The sequence below is a fragment of the Betta splendens genome, chromosome 21 (genome assembly GCF_900634795.4).
Source record: "Betta splendens chromosome 21, fBetSpl5.4, whole genome shotgun sequence".
In the NCBI taxonomy this organism is placed as follows: domain Eukaryota; kingdom Metazoa; phylum Chordata; class Actinopteri; order Anabantiformes; family Osphronemidae; genus Betta; species Betta splendens.
In genome coordinates, this window is record NC_040899.1 from 6,338,867 (window position 1) to 6,357,504 (window position 18,638).

General features: G+C 50.1%; 3 protein-coding genes across 4 annotated transcripts; 1 reads left to right on the forward strand and 2 right to left on the reverse strand.

Annotated features, from left to right (window-relative positions):
• Positions 1-215: 215 nt before the first annotated feature.
• On the reverse strand, positions 216-6,885 carry inpp4aa (inositol polyphosphate-4-phosphatase type I Aa). The gene is made up of 23 exons (XM_029135722.3): positions 6,752-6,885; positions 6,617-6,661; positions 6,385-6,503; positions 6,190-6,306; positions 6,011-6,090; positions 5,814-5,931; positions 5,643-5,733; positions 5,432-5,579; positions 5,232-5,362; positions 5,044-5,148; positions 4,864-4,972; positions 4,762-4,776; positions 4,415-4,607; positions 4,058-4,327; positions 3,812-3,959; positions 3,671-3,703; positions 3,392-3,564; positions 3,201-3,324; positions 2,847-3,114; positions 2,642-2,739; positions 2,456-2,568; positions 2,193-2,347; positions 216-2,119 (listed from the first exon to the last, which is right to left on the reverse strand). Exons 1-23 carry the CDS (start codon positions 6,849-6,851, stop codon positions 1,987-1,989), a joined length of 2,886 nt encoding a protein of 961 aa, XP_028991555.1. The 5' UTR covers positions 6,852-6,885; the 3' UTR covers positions 216-1,986.
• Positions 6,886-8,936: 2,051 nt separating this feature from the next.
• slc9a2 (solute carrier family 9 member 2) lies at positions 8,937-14,185 on the forward strand. The gene is made up of 13 exons (XM_029135723.3): positions 8,937-9,518; positions 9,610-9,824; positions 9,902-10,150; positions 10,714-10,958; positions 11,031-11,248; positions 11,321-11,520; positions 11,597-11,686; positions 11,774-11,844; positions 11,963-12,130; positions 12,228-12,315; positions 12,789-12,905; positions 13,081-13,168; positions 13,540-14,185. Exons 1-13 carry the CDS (start codon positions 9,314-9,316, stop codon positions 13,842-13,844), a joined length of 2,259 nt encoding a protein of 752 aa, XP_028991556.1. The 5' UTR covers positions 8,937-9,313; the 3' UTR covers positions 13,845-14,185.
• Positions 14,186-14,310: 125 nt separating this feature from the next.
• mfsd9 (major facilitator superfamily domain containing 9) lies at positions 14,311-18,365 on the reverse strand. 2 transcript variants are annotated; one of them, XM_055505063.1, is made up of 6 exons: positions 17,990-18,365; positions 17,257-17,344; positions 17,048-17,091; positions 16,240-16,369; positions 15,907-16,085; positions 14,311-15,833 (listed from the first exon to the last, which is right to left on the reverse strand). In XM_055505063.1, the coding sequence occupies exons 1-6, from the start codon at positions 18,012-18,014 to the stop codon at positions 14,959-14,961; spliced, it is 1,341 nt and encodes a 446-aa protein (XP_055361038.1). In that variant the 5' UTR covers positions 18,015-18,365; the 3' UTR covers positions 14,311-14,958. The 2 variants fall into 2 exon arrangements, with proteins under 2 accessions (XP_055361038.1, XP_028991560.1); XM_029135727.3 differs by having other exon boundaries at positions 15,907-16,116; positions 17,990-18,361.
• Between the last annotated feature and the right edge of the window lie 273 nt (positions 18,366-18,638).

Below are 18,638 nucleotides of genomic sequence, written 5' to 3' on the forward strand. Positions count from 1 at the left end.
AAAAACCTCATAAAACACCCCTGGTGTTTCAAACGGTGTCAGGAAACGAACATATTGTCAGATTGAACCGCGTGTATCAGCGTTTCCAACAGAAGTGAGACCTCTTTACGTTAGACGATCTATGGCGGCAGAAAATTCCCGGATGTTCCCGTTAACGTCAAACACAGAAATTCTAGCCCAGTTTATCAGCGCCAACCATTCACACGAAATTCATGTGTCATTGATAAGCTTTTATTGATTATCCAGTAGTAGTTCATTCCTTCGTGGGGCTGCAGCTGTCTCCGAAACTCTCCTGTCGAACTCTGCTTCACAGATGAATCCGAACAAGGTCATATTTACTCAACATCAATAGTTAAAAGTAACTGCGGCCATATGAACGTAAACAATAAGAATAAAAGCAGGTCTCTGTAGTTTTTGTACAACAAGGTACAAATGTGAAGTGACAACAGATGAGTTACTGATGGTTGGTAATATAATGCAATATGCATCATTTCTTAAGTGTGAAGAAGTGGAGGCTGGTCTTAATCTGGTATTTCTGTATCGGCAGGTTTTTAATCTTTATGTTTTAAACCTCAGTATAATTCAACTAAGGTGTAAAACAAAAAGGAAGCTTAAAAGAGAAAAAGGCAAATGTAAGTTACCTGTATCTGAGAACTATAGAATAATATAATGCAGCCCAACATTAGCAAACCAGTTCCCCATCAATGCCTCCAGTGTAGTATCAGTAGAGTCGTTCACACCTGATAAGACGTTATTAGGTGTTATAAATGTGCCAGAGTAATGTGACAAATGTACTTTTCAAAGATCTGTGCTTGTTATACAAGACATAGTGTGCGTTGAATACTAATGTGACTAATGTGAAGAAGAAAACGAGGCGAAGCCAACAACAAAACACAGCTAAAAGCACTGAACAAATCAAGTAAGGGCTGGGACCTTCAGACTCATGATGTTTGTCCTACAGGGCAAAATATGTCGACATGCAAAGGCATAATTTAGATTAAAAAACGATCGTCTGCATCCTTTAGGTTTAAAGCTACAGCGAACAACTTCACATGCAGGCAGCTCCACATGGCACCAAGGATGTTACACATGCCATTTCTTATTAGAGCTGACGAATCAGCTGATCTCAGTACAGTTAAATAATGAGCCTGGCATTATTTTATATTTTTTTTATTGTCAACAAATTTACTGAATTGAACACACATTTCTAAAACTTTTCAAGGAACATAGAGCGTTTGCAGAACCTCTTGTCGCTCCACACTAAAAATAACACTAGTTGAAGATAAAGCGTTTATTTGCAGTGTCTGGCAATGTTTACTTAAAGTTAAATTTATTTAACTTTAAATTTATTTAACTTTAAGACCAAGCTACTTGGGACTTTGGAGACACACTAAATGGTTAGTTGCTGGTTTTGGTCTCTGCATGAGATTTGTTGACAATAAGAGAAATATATGGAATATCACAGTAGGAAGAGCTGCTGATGAACCGTAGCGCTCGTGGTTTGATTTCAGGTTCCTGCCCACATGATAAAGTGTCTTTGAGTAAGAAACTGAACTGCCGCTTGCTTAGTTTGTGCCTGTAATTCATCTGGGACCAAATGAGATGTAAAAGCAATAGACAGACACAGAGATTTGTGCCACATCCACTCTCCAAAACAGCAGAAACTTTAAATAGATTTGAATTTGGCGCCTGTATGCTTTTAGATGCTGGTCATGGTGCAGAGTGGTGTCTGCATACTGGCTACAATGTAACACAGAAATATATGGTTACTGGTTCTGCTGTGATGAAAACGGTGTCACCTATAGTTCTACTAAGAGGAGAGAGGGGTCGATCTACAGTAGCACTGGCACTTAGACATCAATCATCTTAACAGTGGCTACACACGTAACAAAGGGCTGTTCCAGTTGGTGGCGGTCTTTATCTTAGTGTGGGGGCCGTCGTCACTTCCCTCAGCAGTCTTTTGGTTTTGCTCCATGTTGAGTCCGCTTAGGTCTCCACCTTCCCGTACGTCCCCTCCGGAGGGCGGTACTGTTTGGGGAAGGCCTTGAGCTGGAGAGCGTTAAAGGCGTATTTGCGACATCCCACGTTCTTCATGGTGTTCTCCCTCCTGCAGCCCTCACTGTGGACAAACGGAAGGCATGCGCTGTTTGCTCTGGCTAATGCAGCAGCATCCGTTCGCTCGGGTGACTGACCTGCGCATACAGTCCAGAGCCTGGTAGAAGACCTGCGGGGCCAGCGCGTGCTCCTGCTGCAGGATCTGACACTGCTCCAGGGTCAGAGACATGGCCGTGCGGTCTTTGGCGCTTTTACAGCTGGTGAAGCGCACCCCGTTCAGGCGCCGGCATGCCTTTAGGAGTCAGAGAGAGAGAGAGAGAGAGAGAGAGAGAGAGAGAGAGAGAGGGATTAGATGGGAGCTTCAGAACGTGTGGGCTGGATATTACAAAGTCTTCTGCACCTCGGCCGCCTGCCACAGAATCTCCACATTCTTGCTTTTCTTTGAGTTCACGTTCTGACTCAGCAGTTTCAGCAGCTCGGGCAGGTTTGTGGTACTGTGGGAGCGAGGGAGGCCTGAGGAAGCGAGCAAAAAGGAGTCACGAGGAGCGCGGGACAGGAGCTCAACATTGCGGCTGCTGAGACTCACAGTCCTCTGGCAGGACTTCTTTAAACTGATCGTAGTATGAGCTGAGGCGAGTCATGCTCTCCATGTTGATCACTTCCTGCAGTGACGTGTCTCCAAACCTGGAAGCATGAACCATACTAAAGTTTAAATAAAAAAAAAATGTCTCATTGTATCAGCTATACATGTTCTTTCATGCTTTATTTTTCAGATAAAACAACCAACTTACTTCTCAGCCAGCGTCTGCTGTTCGTTGATCCCCACATTGAAGAGGACGGGCTGCACACGCAGCAGCATACCATTCTGGATCTCTCGGGGCAGCGTGTCGAACATCGCCCCGGGCAACGGGACCCTGACGTTGAAGCCGCTCCTGTTCCCGGTGATCACCGGCAGCATGTCCGGGGAGAAGCCCGACGTGGCCTGGGTCACTTTGAAGGTGACGTTCCTGAGGTCCATCACGCCCACGCCCATGTCCTCCAGCATGGCCAGCTCCTCCCCTTTTATCCAGCGCAGGGAGTTAGGTCACAGATGGAACGCTAACGCGCGGAACATGCAAATGCTAGCGGCCGTTAGCGTTTGTTACCGTAAGTGCTGAGCAGGCCCTCGTACTGCACCAGCAAGCCGATGGTGTGGAGCTGCCTGAGGAAGCCCGAGTCGCAGAGGCTGGTCCTCAGCTTGACGACGAAGCCGCAGATCAAGGCCGTCAGCTGGAAGCAGCAGAACCGGGCTCAGTACAGCGCAGTACAGGATGTTACGGGCTAGCTGCGTACGCACCGTCTGGCAGAAGACCACGTCGCGGCGGTACTGCAGCGTGAGGCTCATGGCGATGGTGGGGGCGCTGTCCTGCATCAGCAGGAAGATCATGGCCTTCTTGGCTTTGTCGCTCATCAGCGTCACGCAGTCGGTGAGCGTGGAGAGGAGCGGGTACAGGGCGTCGCTCCACTCGCCTGCAGGCAAACGCAGGAAGGTTATAATGTAAAGAAAGAATCATTGGGTTTTAAAAATGTTCATCATGCAGGATTTAATATTAGAATTGCAGATAGATGGTCTCACCTGGAGACGACTTTTCTACTTCTGGGCTTTTGTCTGTATTAAAAGAAAGATGTGTTAAAGCTGAATTGAAGGAACCTGCTGAGAGGATGATGATGATGATGACGCTGATGATGATGAGGATCCACAAAGGTGAGGTTTGACCTTTCTTGGTGCTACTTGGCTGCTCGTTGGCGAGCGAGAACACGTCATCAGAGCTGCTGTCGCTCTGCAGCTTGTCTCGCTGCAGCAGCCGGTCGACCCTCTGGATCACACACTCCAGACTTTTATCGACGTTCAGCCACACCTTCTCCTGCAAACACACACACACACACACACGCATCGCGCACAGCGTTAGTCGCGGCAAAACAACAAGGAGCACGTGCAGGAAGGGCGTGAGCGGCCTCTTACCCACTCCTCGTGCAAATCCGCCTGCGTGGAGGCGCGCTTGTTTTTGCCGCCCTCCGGCGGAGCCGCGTGGCGAGAGGGCGAGGTGGCGGCGCGAGACGGGGAGGTGGGGGGGCGGGAGGGGGAGCGGGACGGCGAGCGGGAGGAGGGGGAGAGGGAGGAGGAGGACGGGGACGGGGTGCCGCGCTGGGAGACGTCGGGGCAGGCGGCCGCGAGCGCGAGGATGGCGCAGGAGAGCAGCTTGGAGTCGCACACGGTCACCAGCTGACGGGTCTGAGGGAGGAGGAGGAGGCGGTCAAGCAACAGGCTGCAGCCTCTCCGTAGGACCGGAACCAATGGAGGGGAGGTCGTGTGTCGTACCTTCTCCGTCAGGAGGGCCAGGGTCCTCTCCAGCGCGTTGGCGGAGCGCTCCTTGGCGGCTCGCGACAGGCGCTCAGTGTAGTAGCACACCTGCGTCTTCAGAGTGTTTATCTGACCAATCAGCTCCTTCGCTTTGACCACATCCTGAGGCTGGTAGGACATGACCTTAGAGCCAGAGCCAGCCGAGCTTTGGCTGCGTGTGTGTGTGCGTGCGTGTGTGCATGTGTGCGTGCATGCGCGTGTGTGTGTGCGTGTGTGTGTGTGAGGAAGACATATGGAACAGGAGTTAAATTACAGAGCAGATGAGGTTCAGAAACCAATGACACCAACCTGACGCGTGATCTCACCTCTCCTCGTGGGCGCTGGATCAGGAAATAGGGAAGAAATCAGTCAATCGCACAAGAATCTGAAACCATTCCATTTGTGGCTTCTTGTTTATCTGAACTCACTGTTTCCTGGATTCCTCGAGCTTGTGCAGCAGTTTTCTGAGTCCGCAGCCTTTAAAGCCCTGATGATGTGCTGCAGGGGCTCCGATGGTCACCACATCATACGTCCAGTCTGACCACAAGACGCAAGCGTGTTATTACATGTAAACACTGGTGACTGGACACACACAGTGTGACACCCACCATAACCAGTCTCCCCCTGTACCCGCATCCTCTGGATGTGAAGGTTAGTGGGGATAAACTCCAGCTTCCTCTCAGCTTTTAAGGTGCTGGACTTAAATGTAGGGCCTGAGGTTAAAAGAAACACACATGAGGAATATACTGCATAATATACAATAAAAAAAAAAAACAACCCTTGCTGATGCTCCAACCTTTATACTCATGCAGGTCACTTATGGTTTCCTGGTAGGTGAGGATGATGGTCTGGTACTGAGTGATGATCTTCCTCCTCAGGTTCTCCCAGCACGGCGACAGCTCGCCCAGCTCCTCCAGCTCACACACCCTGCGTTGAGAGCGCGCATGCATTACAGCTCTCCCCGCCCGCGTGCAGCGTGTAACGGCCCCAGGTTACCTGACGGCGTCCTCCTCCAGCAGCAGCTTCACGAACTGCCGGGGGACGTGCAGCGAGAGCACGCTCTCCGCCATCTGCTCCAGGATGCGCAGGTGGTTGCCGTCGGTGGTGGGGAAGCGGTACGTCCGCGACATGACGCTGCCGAACACTGAGGCAGACGCAATTAATTAATTAATTAATTAATTAATAAATAATTAACACACACACTCACCAGCCTTCAGCAGCGGGTCTCTGCACAGGGACGAGGACTTGGACTTAATCCCCATGGATTCAGTCAGACTCTCGTCCACGGGGAGAACCATCTGACGCACCGGAACACAAACAACGACGTCACGCGTGCGAAAGACGACAACGTGACGTGTGCGTTTTGCCGGTCTCTCACCCGTCCGTTGATGGTGTCTCCCCTCTGCAACCGCGCCACGGGAGCCCTCTGCTCCCGCTTCTCCTCCACCTGCCACGCGATGACGGTGATGTTGCCCACGCGCACGTTCTCCGCCGACCTGACGCGAGGAGAGAGCGGGTGAACGCGCGCCCCCGAAGTCAAAGCCTGCAGCGGCTGCACGGCTGCGTGTCTGGTACCTGAGGGCCAGGTGAAGCCTGTGGTGCTTGTCCTGCAGCAGCTCCTTCACGGAGAACATGGCCGAACCGAGCATGTACATCTGTCAGCAAAAACAGAGGATTTAGATTAGGCAGCGGGGGTTTGATGGGATTTCTCTGTTGATTTCCCACCATGACATTTAAGGGGAGTGGAGGCTTACCGTGCCCTGGGCTCGATCCTTCACGTCGTAGACCGAAAGCTTGACCTGAGTCTGATGAGTGATCATGGAGTCATGAAAGAAGGCTATGCTGCTCAGGAAGATGGGATTATTGGTGGCCTGCGAAGGAGTGAGCGAGAAGGATGAGGTGGGCTCCGGGCTCCGTCACGGGGCTGAACGTGAGGAGCGTTACTGTACCTCGATGATCTCGGTCTGGGCGTGCTTGGTCCAGAAGGCCTGCGGCGGAGTGGTGCAGCTGACGGCCACGAAGCCGCTCGGCTTACGGTCCAGAGCCGGAGTAACAAGTTCGCTGCAGGCTGCGACATTCAAACACAGGAGGAGATTACAAGCTGCGGGATTTGCGCGTGGATGCCACTAATCTGCCACGGGAGGAGTTCACTGCTGTGCTTCTGAGTTATTGGCAACGTACCTACGCTAAACTCCAGAACAGGCTCGTCCGGATCCTGACTTTTGCCTGTGGGATCGAGAAAACCACGGTGAGGATGCTGTTCCCTTACGCTGGCATAAACCAAACAGGTTGCCGCGGTAACGGTTACTTAGTTACCCGAGAGAGCCAGCCCTATCATCTCGGCGGAGAGATCAAACGTGTTGGCCCGGTACACCGACCATGGCCGATGGCGGGGGCTGCGCTCCTTGGCGGCCATGGCGGGTTCACGCCGGGGAGCAGAACGACGCGGAGCGGGTGCAGATTCAGCGACGCGCCGTCAGTTCCTCTGCTCGCGGATCACGCTCGTCCGTCGATGTGCGCGATCACAGGTAGATCAATGACAAACCTGCAGGACATAAAAGCACAGGAAAACATGGAAGACATCACCCGAAACAGAATGAACCTCCTCAGATCCACTGACATCACGCTTTCGTCGAGGCGGCAGCTGTGCCTGGAAAACGTCCCCCAAAATAGAACACTTGCTTATAATTAGTCATTTAACTCGCATCACATTACGGTTCAAACGATGCCTCGTTCGGCGACGAGCAGCGTCTGAGAGGCTGCGTCGCTCGTTACCGCCGGCGACGAGCTCATGTCGGCGGCAGGAAAACATTCAGTGGGGGGAAAAAGTGTGACTTTTCACACAGCTGCGGGACATGACGACTGAGCTGCGGCAGACGCTTTAATGGTGAGAGCAGTAAAGTCAGGTGGCAAAAATCAGAGCAGCTAATCCACTAGCGACACTTCAATTATCCGTGCGGACGCTCTGACTCCTGTGGGTTCAACCTCTCATGTGCGACCGAGGCAGATGACGGCTCCAGCATGGATGCCCTGCCTCATTAGGCCCACGGTGGGAGCTCTCTGGTAGCAGGCTGTAATCTCCACTGCCTGAAGCCGCGGGCTCTCTGGGAAACCCACAGTGGATCTAATGCAGAGCCACGGGCAGTCGAGGATCATCATCCTTTCAGTCGTCAGCTACGAGGGGAGACAAAAGCTCCAGGAGCAAAAGCCAATTAACGATGATTCAATCAATCATAACTATTTCATCTGGTGGTAATAGGAATGTGGGGCGTTTTTGTTGTGGTGAGTGGTTCTAGGAGACAGCGTGTCGACCCAGTTAGCTGGACCCTGCAGGAGCCGTCAGCAGCAGCTGCACTGCAACAGCTCAGTCTCAGAATTCTCATCTCTCGCCTCTGAACGACTCCTGGACACCTCCCTTCTTCCTCCTTATTCTGCTCCGTCATCAACCTGCTTCTCCCCTTTCCTCCAACTCTGCTGTTCTTCTCCGTTTCACTCAATCGATCCGGGGTTTGTTGAGCCGAACTGTTCATTCCTGGGTGGAGAGCATATCTACACGCCCAATACCACAAAGAAATACAAATAACAAATCAGTAAAAGTGACTGGTGGTGGAGCCGGTGGTGAATTCTCTCCCCCCTCTGTTATGACAGGAATCAAATCAATGGCTCCACGGATACAGTCCAATCCTTCACGCTCCGATGGGAGCATCTGGGAGGGCCTGCAAATGGCGTGACACCCTACTTCACCAAGCACCACATCCGGTAGTAGGCTGCTAGAAAAACAAGCGTGCCCATCGTCCACGGCATGTTTTCTGTGCGTGGAACTGCGCGTCAGCATCATGTTGATGTTTACTGGGCTGCTTTAATGGAGATTAGTCCAGTGAAGGTCTATTTATGGCAGCGTGGGCCACTGATATTACAATTCTACTTAGACAACAACAATTATTGCGTCATAATACAGGTTCAATCACTGAGGTTGATGCGCTGCTGCCCGGGTGTCCACTGGGTTCCGCGTAGGAATAAAACGTTTAAAACCGATCAGCGAGTGGACCAGTCGACGCTCGAGACCTCGCCGTGGTTGTAAATACGCCTCATTCTGAGGCTGCCGCTCTCTCCCGGCGACAGCCTCCTCCACACGGCGCGAGCATCGACAAAGCATCCGGCGCACAGACACGAAATGACCGAGAACGCGGTGGGAAAAAAGGAAAATCTCATACCGTTCAGAGGATGCTGCAGGTCTCTTCTCATACTGATGCGCATCCTCGACGGCAACTGCAGTCAGGACTCGCCCTGACTCCCTGTGACACATTCGAGACGTACGTAATACCGCCCCGGAACCAAACGCGACCACTAGGGGGCGCTCGCGCAGCAGAAATACCTCATTGGGCCAGCTCATGTTTTGGCAAGTCCGATCACAGAGTAACAATGTTTAAAACCATGTAATAAAACGGGTTCTTAATTTAAAAAAATAACAATACAGTCATATTGAGTTGCAATAAACCTAAATAAATAAACCTAAACAGGAGGTCAGTCAAACCGGGTCAGGTGACCTAGAACTGGTTGAACAGGTGAAGGGAACTTAGCCCCAAACACACGGGCTGCGTAGAGCTGAAGGAACATCATTGGTCCAAAGGAACACTAAGTCCCACCCTCTTTTGAATCCGCGTCACACTCTCACAGCCAATCAGAGCAGCGATCGGGGCCGTGCGCGCCCCTGAAGGAACACGCGGACGCGCTGCAGGTGAAACAGGTGAGGAGACTCCGTTTCCACTGAACAGTGAAGTTACATAGAGGCCGTTTCACTGTTGGGGGACAAAGTTAGTTTTATTTTTTTACATTAATCTAGTTCAGGCTACGTTACACGTATGGGAGCGGCGCAGAATGGATCCAGCTGTTACCAGACCAGTGTTTTCATTCGTTTTGACTGTTTTAAGCCTTGTGCCGAGCTGCGGGGGGGAACTCTCTCCCATCACTGTTGCGCCTGGAGAAAAAGAGGATGTACCTTTGTTTACAATGAATTATGCACGGATACAGGTTCCCTTTGAGATCACTCTCTGGGTGCTCCTGGCTTCTTTTGCAAAAATAGGTACGTATCAACAGGAGGTTGAGAAGCATCCACACTGCTGTGACCTTTCCAGAGAGAGGATGTTCCTTTTTTCTGTCTCATGTCCTGTCAGGTTTTAACGTAAACCGCCGCATCACCACGTGGCTGCCGGAGTCCTGCCTTCTGATCAGCGTTGGTCTGATCGCCGGTGGCGTCCTGTTCCACGTCCACGAGGCGCCGCCCGCTGTGCTCACCAGCCAGGCCTTCTTCCTCTACATGCTTCCTCCCATCGTCCTCGAATCGGGCTACTTTTTTCCCACGAGGCCTTTCTTCGAGAACGTCGGCACGGTCGGTCGCTCGCCCCGTTACCCGTGAGGCCTCCCTCGCTTTCCTTCGGTCCCCCTCACGCTCCTTCCCGCGTGCAGGTGCTCTGGTTCGCCGTGGCGGGGACCCTGTGGAGCGCCGTCGGCACGGGCCTGTCTCTGTTCGCCGTGTGCCGGGTGGAGGCGTTCGGTCTGCGGGACGTCAGCCTCCAGGAGAACCTGCTGTTCGCGTCCATCGTCTCCGCCGTGGACCCCGTGGCCGTGCTGAACGTGTTCGAGGACGTTTCTGTCAACGAGCAGCTGTACGTTGCGATGTTTGGGGAGGGTCTCTTCAACGACGCCGTCACTGTGGTGAGTGGGATTAACTGCGGTTGTAAACAGTTTGTGTCTTGGTGCATTGACCTTCCTCCGTTCGTCCATGCACGGGCACAGTCCAGACCCAGTCCTGAGAGCGGGCTCAGATCTTCTCAAACCGGTTTCTGAGTTGGATTGTAAGTTGTGAGGCGTTAACACACACGTCATCATTTGCACCTTGACTGAAACCAAAGCCCAGCCCTGATTCGGGCTTCGGTGTCGTGACCATTGTCTTTAAGTAAAATGAAGACAAGCGTTTCCCCCGAGAGACTGGGATGTTGTGGCAGCGTGTACGGACGTCTTTGTGTTTAACAAAACGACGCCCAAGAAACAAAACGCACAAGAAAATACTCATAGTGTCACCGTCATCTGAAATACACTCCAGAACCTTTGTGAACGGCCAGCTTGGCCTGGAGCGGGACACTCATCGGACTTAGCTGTCTTACTTTTTCCTGGAATACTCCACCTCAGCGTAATAAAAACCCTCTCCGTCAGTTTGACTGAATAACGTCTAATGCCCATGAGCACCTGAGTGATTTCGCACGTTTGCGTATTTTCAGGCTCTGTACCAAATCTTTATATATGTGGCAAAAATGCCGGTGGCGGAGGACCTGTCCTTGGTGGTGGCCAGGTTCTTCCTAGTGGGGCTCGGTGGGATGGTCCCCGGCGTCCTCTTCGGCCTCGTGGCGGCCTTCACCACACGGTTCACCTCCCGGGTCAGGGAGATCGAGCCCCTCGTCGTTTTCGTGTACAGCTACATGGCCTGTCTGGTGGCGGAGCTGTTCAGCATGTCTTCTATTATGGCGTGAGTCCATTTTTAAATGCTGACCCTTCTCAGCGCTTCCAGATTAAAGGCCGTGTGTGTGTTTTTCCGCAGCATCGTGACCTGCGCCATCGTCATGAAATCCTACGTGGAGGAAAACGTCTCCCAGCGCTCCTGCTCAAGCGTCCGTCACATGATCAAAATGTTCGGCTCCGTCTCAGAAACCCTCATCTTCTTCTTCCTCGGCGTTGTCACCGTCACAACTGAACACGAGTGGAACTGGGCCTACGTGCTGTTCACGCTGCTGTTTGCCTTCCTCTGGAGGTGTCTGGGTGAGCAGAGCACCGCGTTTGTCCTGTTCTTTGAAAGCACGGCGCCATTTTCCTCCCTCTCCTCCGTCGCAGGCGTTTTGTTTCTGACGCTGATCGTGAACCTTTTCCGCGTCATTCCATTCACCTTCAAAGATCAGTTCGGTTTGGCCTACGGCGGCCTGCGAGGTGCCGTGTCCTTCGCCTTGGCCTCCACTCTTCCTCACAGCATCGGCTGCAGGAAGCTCTTTGTTACTGCCACCATTGCCATTATCCTCGTCACTGTGTTTCTTCAGGTAAATGTCAGTTATGATTATATGACATCATCTGTGCTCCTGAAATGAATCCCATCCCTTTTCTTGTTGTCCACAGGGCATCACTATCCGGCCTCTGATTGAGCTCATCGACATCCGCAGAACCAGCCATAACCCAGACTCCATCAATGCAGAGATTCACAGCAGGGTGCGAGGCTGATTGTTGTTTCTGTACTTCTGGTGGATGGTATGTTTTTGCTCTTGTCAGTGCTAACAGCTCCTACTTGGCTCTCAGCTCATGGAGCACACTGTGACGGGCATAGAGGACCTCTGTGGGCAGTGGAGCCACTTCTGGTGGAAAGACAAGTAAGAAGCATCTAAAAGATTTAAACATTTGTTTGACCAATTGTTGCTGTGTCAATTTTCTCATTCTCTCCGTCCATCTTCAAACAGATTTCTAACTGTAGATTTCTATCAATTTCAGGTTTTTAAAATTCAATAATCGGTTCTTGCGGAAGGTCCTGATCCGTGACAGCCGGGCCGAGTCCAGCATTGTGGCCCTGTACAAGAGGCTGGAGCTGCAGAACACGGTGGAGATCCTGAACATGGTGTCTGGAGGCATCAGTGCTGCTCCCTCCATGGTCTCTCTCTGGTATGAAACCACGACCGTGTGTTACTCTATGACACCACCATGATCTGAACAGGAGGGAAATGAAACATTTTCTCTCTTGTCTCATCTTAATTTATAGTGAGGAAAGTAGAAAGTTGTTCTTGGCTTCTGACGTGAAGGAGATTCATGACATCCTGTCCAAGAACATGTACAAGACCAGGCAACCGGTGAGTCGTTACTAATCAGGGACAACAGCTGTCAAACAGGAAAACAAGTTCTGACACCGCTCCAGTATTAGTCACTATTTCTCCCACCACTAATGCCTAAAAGCCTCAGCTCTGTGTACAAATCAACAGTTTGTGTTCAGCTGCTCATTTGCATATGTGAAATGATGTCACTCTTCAGAAAGTTATAGATACTTTGAAGTTTATAAATTAGAGACTTCTACTGCTGTGGCTTTCATTTCCTCTCCTTAGGTTGATTACTCCTCATCTCCACATTTAAAGGTTCAAAGTTACATTATTACACTATAGTCTGTGAAAATGCTAATTTATTGTTAGTAGGACAGAACATTATACTATTACCTTACAACTATTACTCATACTGCTGATAATGAGCTTCTGCTTCTTACGTGGGACAAAAATGGGTTCGGATTGTGCTTAGTGTTGTTGTGTTACTGTACATTGTGCCCTTTGTGTAGATGGCTGCGCACACAAGGAAGCACGCCCTGCCCAGTGAAAGCCGCGACAAGGAGATACTGCTCAGACGCCACGCCAGCATCCAGCGCAGCCTCGGACCTGGCAGCCTTCGGGATTCGGTACGACTAGGACTGATTCTAGATCTGAATGGCTCTAGTTCTAGAGCCATTAAATTTACCAGAAGCTAATGAACTTGAAACATAATATTACCAGTTAAGCAGCAGGTTCTGCATCTCATGGCTTTTCCATTTCGTCTTTTTTTTACTGCTATTTTCCTTCTACTCATGTTGTCAGGCGGTGCCCATATCTCACAAGTACTCCACTCTTCCTGCTAGAAAGAGCCTGCACTTTAAATATTTTCCTGCGTGGGAAAGATATGCAGGTACACGAGGCCGTAGGCTTCCTAAGGCATCATTTGTTCCTCTTTAGGGAGACGGAAGGTCAGAAAGCATTTTGTTTCACAGTGAATGACATGAGTTGCAGATATTTAAGTCTGCTTTTCAGGAGTTTAATACCTTTTTGATTTGCATATTTATGCAAGCTACTGTGAATAGAATTATTATACTTTTAAAATATTAACATTGTTTGTTATAAAATGTTTGGCTGCACATCTTTGGTCTGTGATGATTGAGCCATTTTGCAGGTCAGTAAAATAGAGTAGTGTAAATGTGTAGCAGCAATTTAGTCATTTCTGGTTCTATCTGTGTGCAGTTGTATAAAGACAATGTGGAGTAATAGCGTGATCGTTTCCAGATAATCGTGGAACCATGTCGGAGATGGCCTTCCCCTTCAGATGCTCCAGCGCCAGAGCCAGGATTTCACTACGCAGGCTGAACACACCAACACCACCATCTAATGGTGCTCTGGATGAAAGCAGTTGTGAGACCAACAAGGTAGAACGTGGGACAAACTCATCCTCTGGTCGTTCCCATGTTCCTCCTCAGCATCACTTCAACCTGGTTAATAACAGCCGCTCAGCCGATCCCTATAGAAGTGTGCATCATGGGGGAGAAGAGGGGCGGCCCGCATCTCCAACTGAACCCAGAGCAACGCATTAAGAAAACCTCTGCTGAGGCCTCAGTGGAATCCTATAACGAAGTGATGGTGTGTGGGCTGCAGGTAGACTGGCACAGATGAAATGTTTTAAGCACAGTCAATAAATCACAGTGGGGAGGAAAACCTCCAGCAGAAGCAGGCTTGGTGTGGGCGGCCATCTGCCTCGACCGGTTGGAGTGAGAAAAGAACAGTAACAACAGGGTGGCAGGTTTATGGAAAGAATAAATATAGAAAAATGGAAAGATTGTGATTATTTTGAACAAATTGGAATCTGTTCAACAAATTTAAACCATCAGTGCAGTTTCTTTTATATATATATAGTTTATATAGTTTCTGCTACGTTGGAACGAGAACCAACCTGCAAAACTGACAGAAGTCAGAATCGTTGGGCTGTCCAGAAGGACAAAGCTCTAGATTGAAAGAGAAAAACATGCACTGCAGTGTCGCACAACTCAACAAACCTCAGAGTTAAACTCAATGTCATTTTTATTTGTTTCTCTGTAACAATTTGTCACGCATGTAAATGTTTAGTGCCTTTTTTTACATGTTTACTACCTCTTGTTTCAGTGTTTCAGATGAACTTGAACTGTCATTTTAGATTGTTCATTTTAAAAAACAGACTTTAACCTGAAGGTCAACAGCTTGTTCTTTACCACCACATGAACCATTTCTGATGCAGTGCATTAAACTGGTGCTGAGGTAATCTTTAGTGCAATTTGTACATTTCACCACAGTTTCATCTTATTTCTGGATATGTGTATTAATAACGTACTGTATGACAATCTTTGGTGAAGCAGTAGGTGCATCATCAGCAGACCCATATACGCTACAGTAACTTGGACAGTGTAGTGACTGCAGGATTATATTAACCATTCTCGTGTTTCCTTCTGATGACGTGACACATTTCTTCCCAGGCAAATTTCAGCACAGGTGGTAAACCTGCGCTAAAGGTCCATTCGAACCCACAGCTTCTTCTGGCGAAAAGCATCCAGTAAAGACACAGGCCCAGAGGAGACACATCATTGCAACAGTCTTCCACATTCCCTATAAATAAGAGCACTTCTCTGAGTGGTGCATAATCAGTGTTCTCATCACAAATGTCCGATTTAAAAAAAATCATTCGGCTCGTCTGAGTTTGTCGGTTTGCGTCCTCCCTCTCCTGTCCCACGTGGGGATTCTGATGAGCAGTAAGCCCACGGCGGCTAGAGCCAGGACCACTCCCACGCTGGCCGGGCCGCACGGGCTGAACTCCTGAGCCAGTCCAGAAAGCAGAGGGGCCAAGATGCGGCCCACAGCGGTAACGGACTGGCCGGCTCCGATCAGAGTCCCGCTGGCTTGGACCCCCCCCCTCTGCAGCTCCAGGTCGGTGATGCACGTCCGTCCAATGGTGGTGGAAATGGCGAAGAAGGTGGAGGTGAGCAGCACCTGCCAGACGCTGGGCGCGGCAGCATAGAGGAAGATGAGCGAGCAGGTGAGGACCGTGGAGTGGAGCAGCAGAGCGGACATGTTGTTTCCGTAGAGCTGCGTCACGGGCCCCACCAGGAACCCAGCGAGGGCCCCCAGGGTGCTGCTGTAGCTGATCAGATACCCCGTCACTTTAGGTTTCAGGGAGAAGCGCTCCTCCATGGCCAGAGAGAAGTTACTGTAGTAGAGCATGATGGCTATGGCCATCAGGAGGCGCACCAAGAAGAGGTCCCACATGTCGGAGGAGGCCACCATGTGGATTCTGGAGCCCACTGAGGACAGCTGTCTCCAGGCAGGCTGGAGCAGAGACACCTCCCCCCACGGGAGTTCACTCTGGGGCTTTTTTGCAGCTCTGGCGCTCAGTTCAGTGTCAGCTGCCGGCAATAAGTGGTGACCGTGTGCATGGGAGCCATTGTGTACAGTCTTCCTACAGCGGTTGTCATGACAACGGTCGTCCGCCTTACTGCTGCCGTTGGTGTGATTGCAGTGGAGGCGTGTCTCGCTCCATGGCAGCATCCATACCAGCCCTGCAGGGATGAACATTCTGTCACACAAACACCGAAACGCACGCAGCCTCTTTATCTCTTTATTTGAACCCACCTGCATTAATAATGAAGATTGCGGCGCAGGTGAAGGAGGAGGTATAAAAGCCTCCTTCGTGCTCGGTGAGGTAGCCGCCCACCACGGGACCCAGGATGAAGCCAACACTTGAAGCCGCATTAAAGTGCCCCATCACCAGAGGGCGCTCCGACGCTGACACCAGGTCGGACAGCAGGGCTCTGCAGATGGACAGCGAGTGCTTGAACAGCCCTGGGACAGAAAGCGGGTGGGACAGGGCGCCACGCTTCAGTCGTCAGTGTTGGGAAGCTACTCTGAAAGTACCAGTGTTGTAATCTGCCAATTACCACTACGTGACCTGCTGTACGGACTTACCCACAGGTATCCGTGCGAGGACAAACAAGGCGATGCTGGTGGACGTGCCCAGGAGGCCGTAGCCGAGAGCACTCAGCAGCAGACAGGTGAGCAGAGAGTACTGGCGTCCCACCACGTCGCTCCAGCTGCCCTGCGAAGCCAAGCGAGGTCACAGGAGAAATGATGGAGTGTTAATAAATCACATATTAATAAAAACACTCAGGAATACAAAATTTGCTTGAGCTTCCTAACAAAAAAGCAGCTCAGCTGTTTTTGCTTTTGCAAGACGCAACTAATACAGTAATGAAATCAGGAGCACTCATGTTTTCTGTGGGCTGGGTGTAGTTGGGTGGGCTTATTATAGAGAGCCAGCTGTGCACGTTTCCCAGGAATCTGCACACGAGGACCAACACATGACTCCCTATTTGTTTAATTGGTAGCATGACCCCTGAGAGTTAAAGCAATTCCAGGACAAAGATGTGGAAAACTGACCATCTTCCATCAGACGCCTCATGCATTGTCTTAAATCATTCATTCTTTCATTAATCAAAACACCTTTAATGTTATGTTTTCTCAGTGTGCAGATGAGTAACTAAGTGAATGTCTCATTTCTGTGTAAAGTATTTATTGATCTGTGACCAACTGCTCGTGTAAGCCAATATAAGACAACTAGGTGTACTGTGCTAGCACAATCGAGCTAAAGCAGACAGTGTTCATTGTTTCCATGAAATACCAGAGACGACACTAACTGTGAGCAGGCCTTGTCGAACAGGATAGACTCAACAGAGGGTTAGAGGCACAGCTGCAGTTCTACCAGGTCAGTACTTACAACCACTGTGCTTGAGAAGAGCTGCAACATCCCATATGTAGATCCTGCAACACATGAGACTTGCTTTAATGCATATTTGTCACTTTACTGATCTATTATTTACATTAGAGGCATTAGGATGATGTCTTGTTGTTTGTTTTGTCAGACACGATCAGTGATTGTTGCCGCATCAGTTATTCCAGTACACGAGGCGTATACGAGTGTATTACCTACGATGCCAGCCACAGTGGGACTGGCTCCAAGGGCTTTCACGTGATGGCTGAGCAGTGGGATGATCATGCTCACCCCGAACAAGTCCTGCACAGCACAAAACAGCACGATTGAGACCGGAGGTTTCCAGCTGTTCTGAAATCTCTGAACTGCTGGGTTGCTGTGTTGCAGAGATAAAGTGGAGCCAGGGGTTAACGTTCGACTCAGAGTCTGAGGAGCCACAGGAACTCACCCCTCATCCTGTGTTTGGGCTTTGCTCAGATCAGAGCAGCTTTGCCAAGCGCGTAATTGGAGTCACACAGTAATTCATACAGTGTTCTATCTCCAGCCACTAATTCATTTACTGTCAGTAGCCACGTGAGCCACATTCACTCATGCCTCCATGTTACCTGACAGCTCACTTGACATTGTCATTGCCCACTGTTACGTAATTATTTATAACGCATTTACTGCAGTAGCTCTTTAGTTACACATTTGTAAACAAACTCTATTTGTCCTTTGAGCTATATGACAGACACAATTAAAACTAAAGTGAGGTAAACCTCCATATCTTTCCACTTGAAAACAGACACTTCAAATAAACTAAAAAGAGACAAATGACAGGAATCCGGACTTGACGCCGCACTGGTGACGTCCACCGTGAACGCACCCTGGTCGCCTGACGTCATCCGAGGTGCTTTCCTCATACCTGCGATCAACCTACACCTCAGCCCCGCGGCTCCGCCGACTCACCATGAAGCCCACCACGTAGATGCATCGTATGACCCTCGTCCGTCCCGCTGGTTTCTGGAATAAAGGGCTACATTCCTGGTCGCTCATCCTCCCGCTGTGACAGCGCGGCTGCAGCCAAAGCGGAAGCAGCTCATCCGCTCCGAGCAGCGACCGCGTCTCCGTCCCTGGGATCCGGTGGTGGAGGGCACCTGCTAGCTGTTAGCCGTCTGCGTTAACACGGCAGGTGTAGAAGCAGCCGACCACGGGGCTTTAAATATTTGCCAAGTAATGCGGTCATGTTGACCGATCGACTCCTGTTTGGGGTTTTGGTGGTTAAAACCGCTCTATTGTCCTGCGTGACTCCACCGCGTCTGCTCCGACAGATGGTATCACCCGTGACGTCACACAACGCTCGAGCGCAGCGCCGGGATTGTTTTATTCATAAACGACTCTCTCTTTGTGAATTAAAACTAAGCATGGTTAGGTGATCATACGATTAAAATTAAAGTTATCTGAACTACATGATCACTGTAATATTGAATATAATCCATTTAATATTTACTCAAAAACGCCAATAAATATTTTATTTCCATTCTCTAGATTAGGATATGAATAAAAATGTGATTATGTCGCTGTTTCTGTGATATAGGGGACACGTGTCGTTTTCTAC

Bases quoted from the DNA above. Each gene is read 5' to 3' on its own strand.
- inpp4aa (XM_029135722.3), bottom strand. From the start codon at position 6,851: ATGGCCGCCAAGGAGCGCAGCCCCCGCCATCGGCCATGGTCGGTGTAC. The intron at 6,091-6,189 runs GTAAGCCTCCAC...TTTTGCTGACAG, and splicing joins AGGATCGAGCCCAGGGCACG to ATGTACATGCTCGGTTCGGC. The intron at 3,704-3,811 runs GTCAAACCTCAC...CTTTTAATACAG, and splicing joins GCCAAGTAGCACCAAGAAAG to ACAAAAGCCCAGAAGTAGAA.
- slc9a2 (XM_029135723.3), top strand. From the start codon at position 9,314: ATGGATCCAGCTGTTACCAGACCAGTGTTTTCATTCGTTTTGACTGTT. The intron at 10,151-10,713 runs GTGAGTGGGATT...GCGTATTTTCAG, and splicing joins TCAACGACGCCGTCACTGTG to GCTCTGTACCAAATCTTTAT. The intron at 11,249-11,320 runs GTGAGCAGAGCA...CCTCCGTCGCAG, and splicing joins CTTCCTCTGGAGGTGTCTGG to GCGTTTTGTTTCTGACGCTG.
- mfsd9 (XM_029135727.3), bottom strand. From the start codon at position 18,076: ATGAGCGACCAGGAATGTAGCCCTTTATTCCAGAAACCAGCGGGACGG. The intron at 16,370-17,047 runs GTAAGTACTGAC...TTGGCTTCGCAG, and splicing joins TCTTCTCAAGCACAGTGGTT to GGCAGCTGGAGCGACGTGGT. The intron at 16,117-16,239 runs GTAAGTCCGTAC...TTTCTGTCCCAG, and splicing joins CCTCGCACGGATACCTGTGG to GGCTGTTCAAGCACTCGCTG.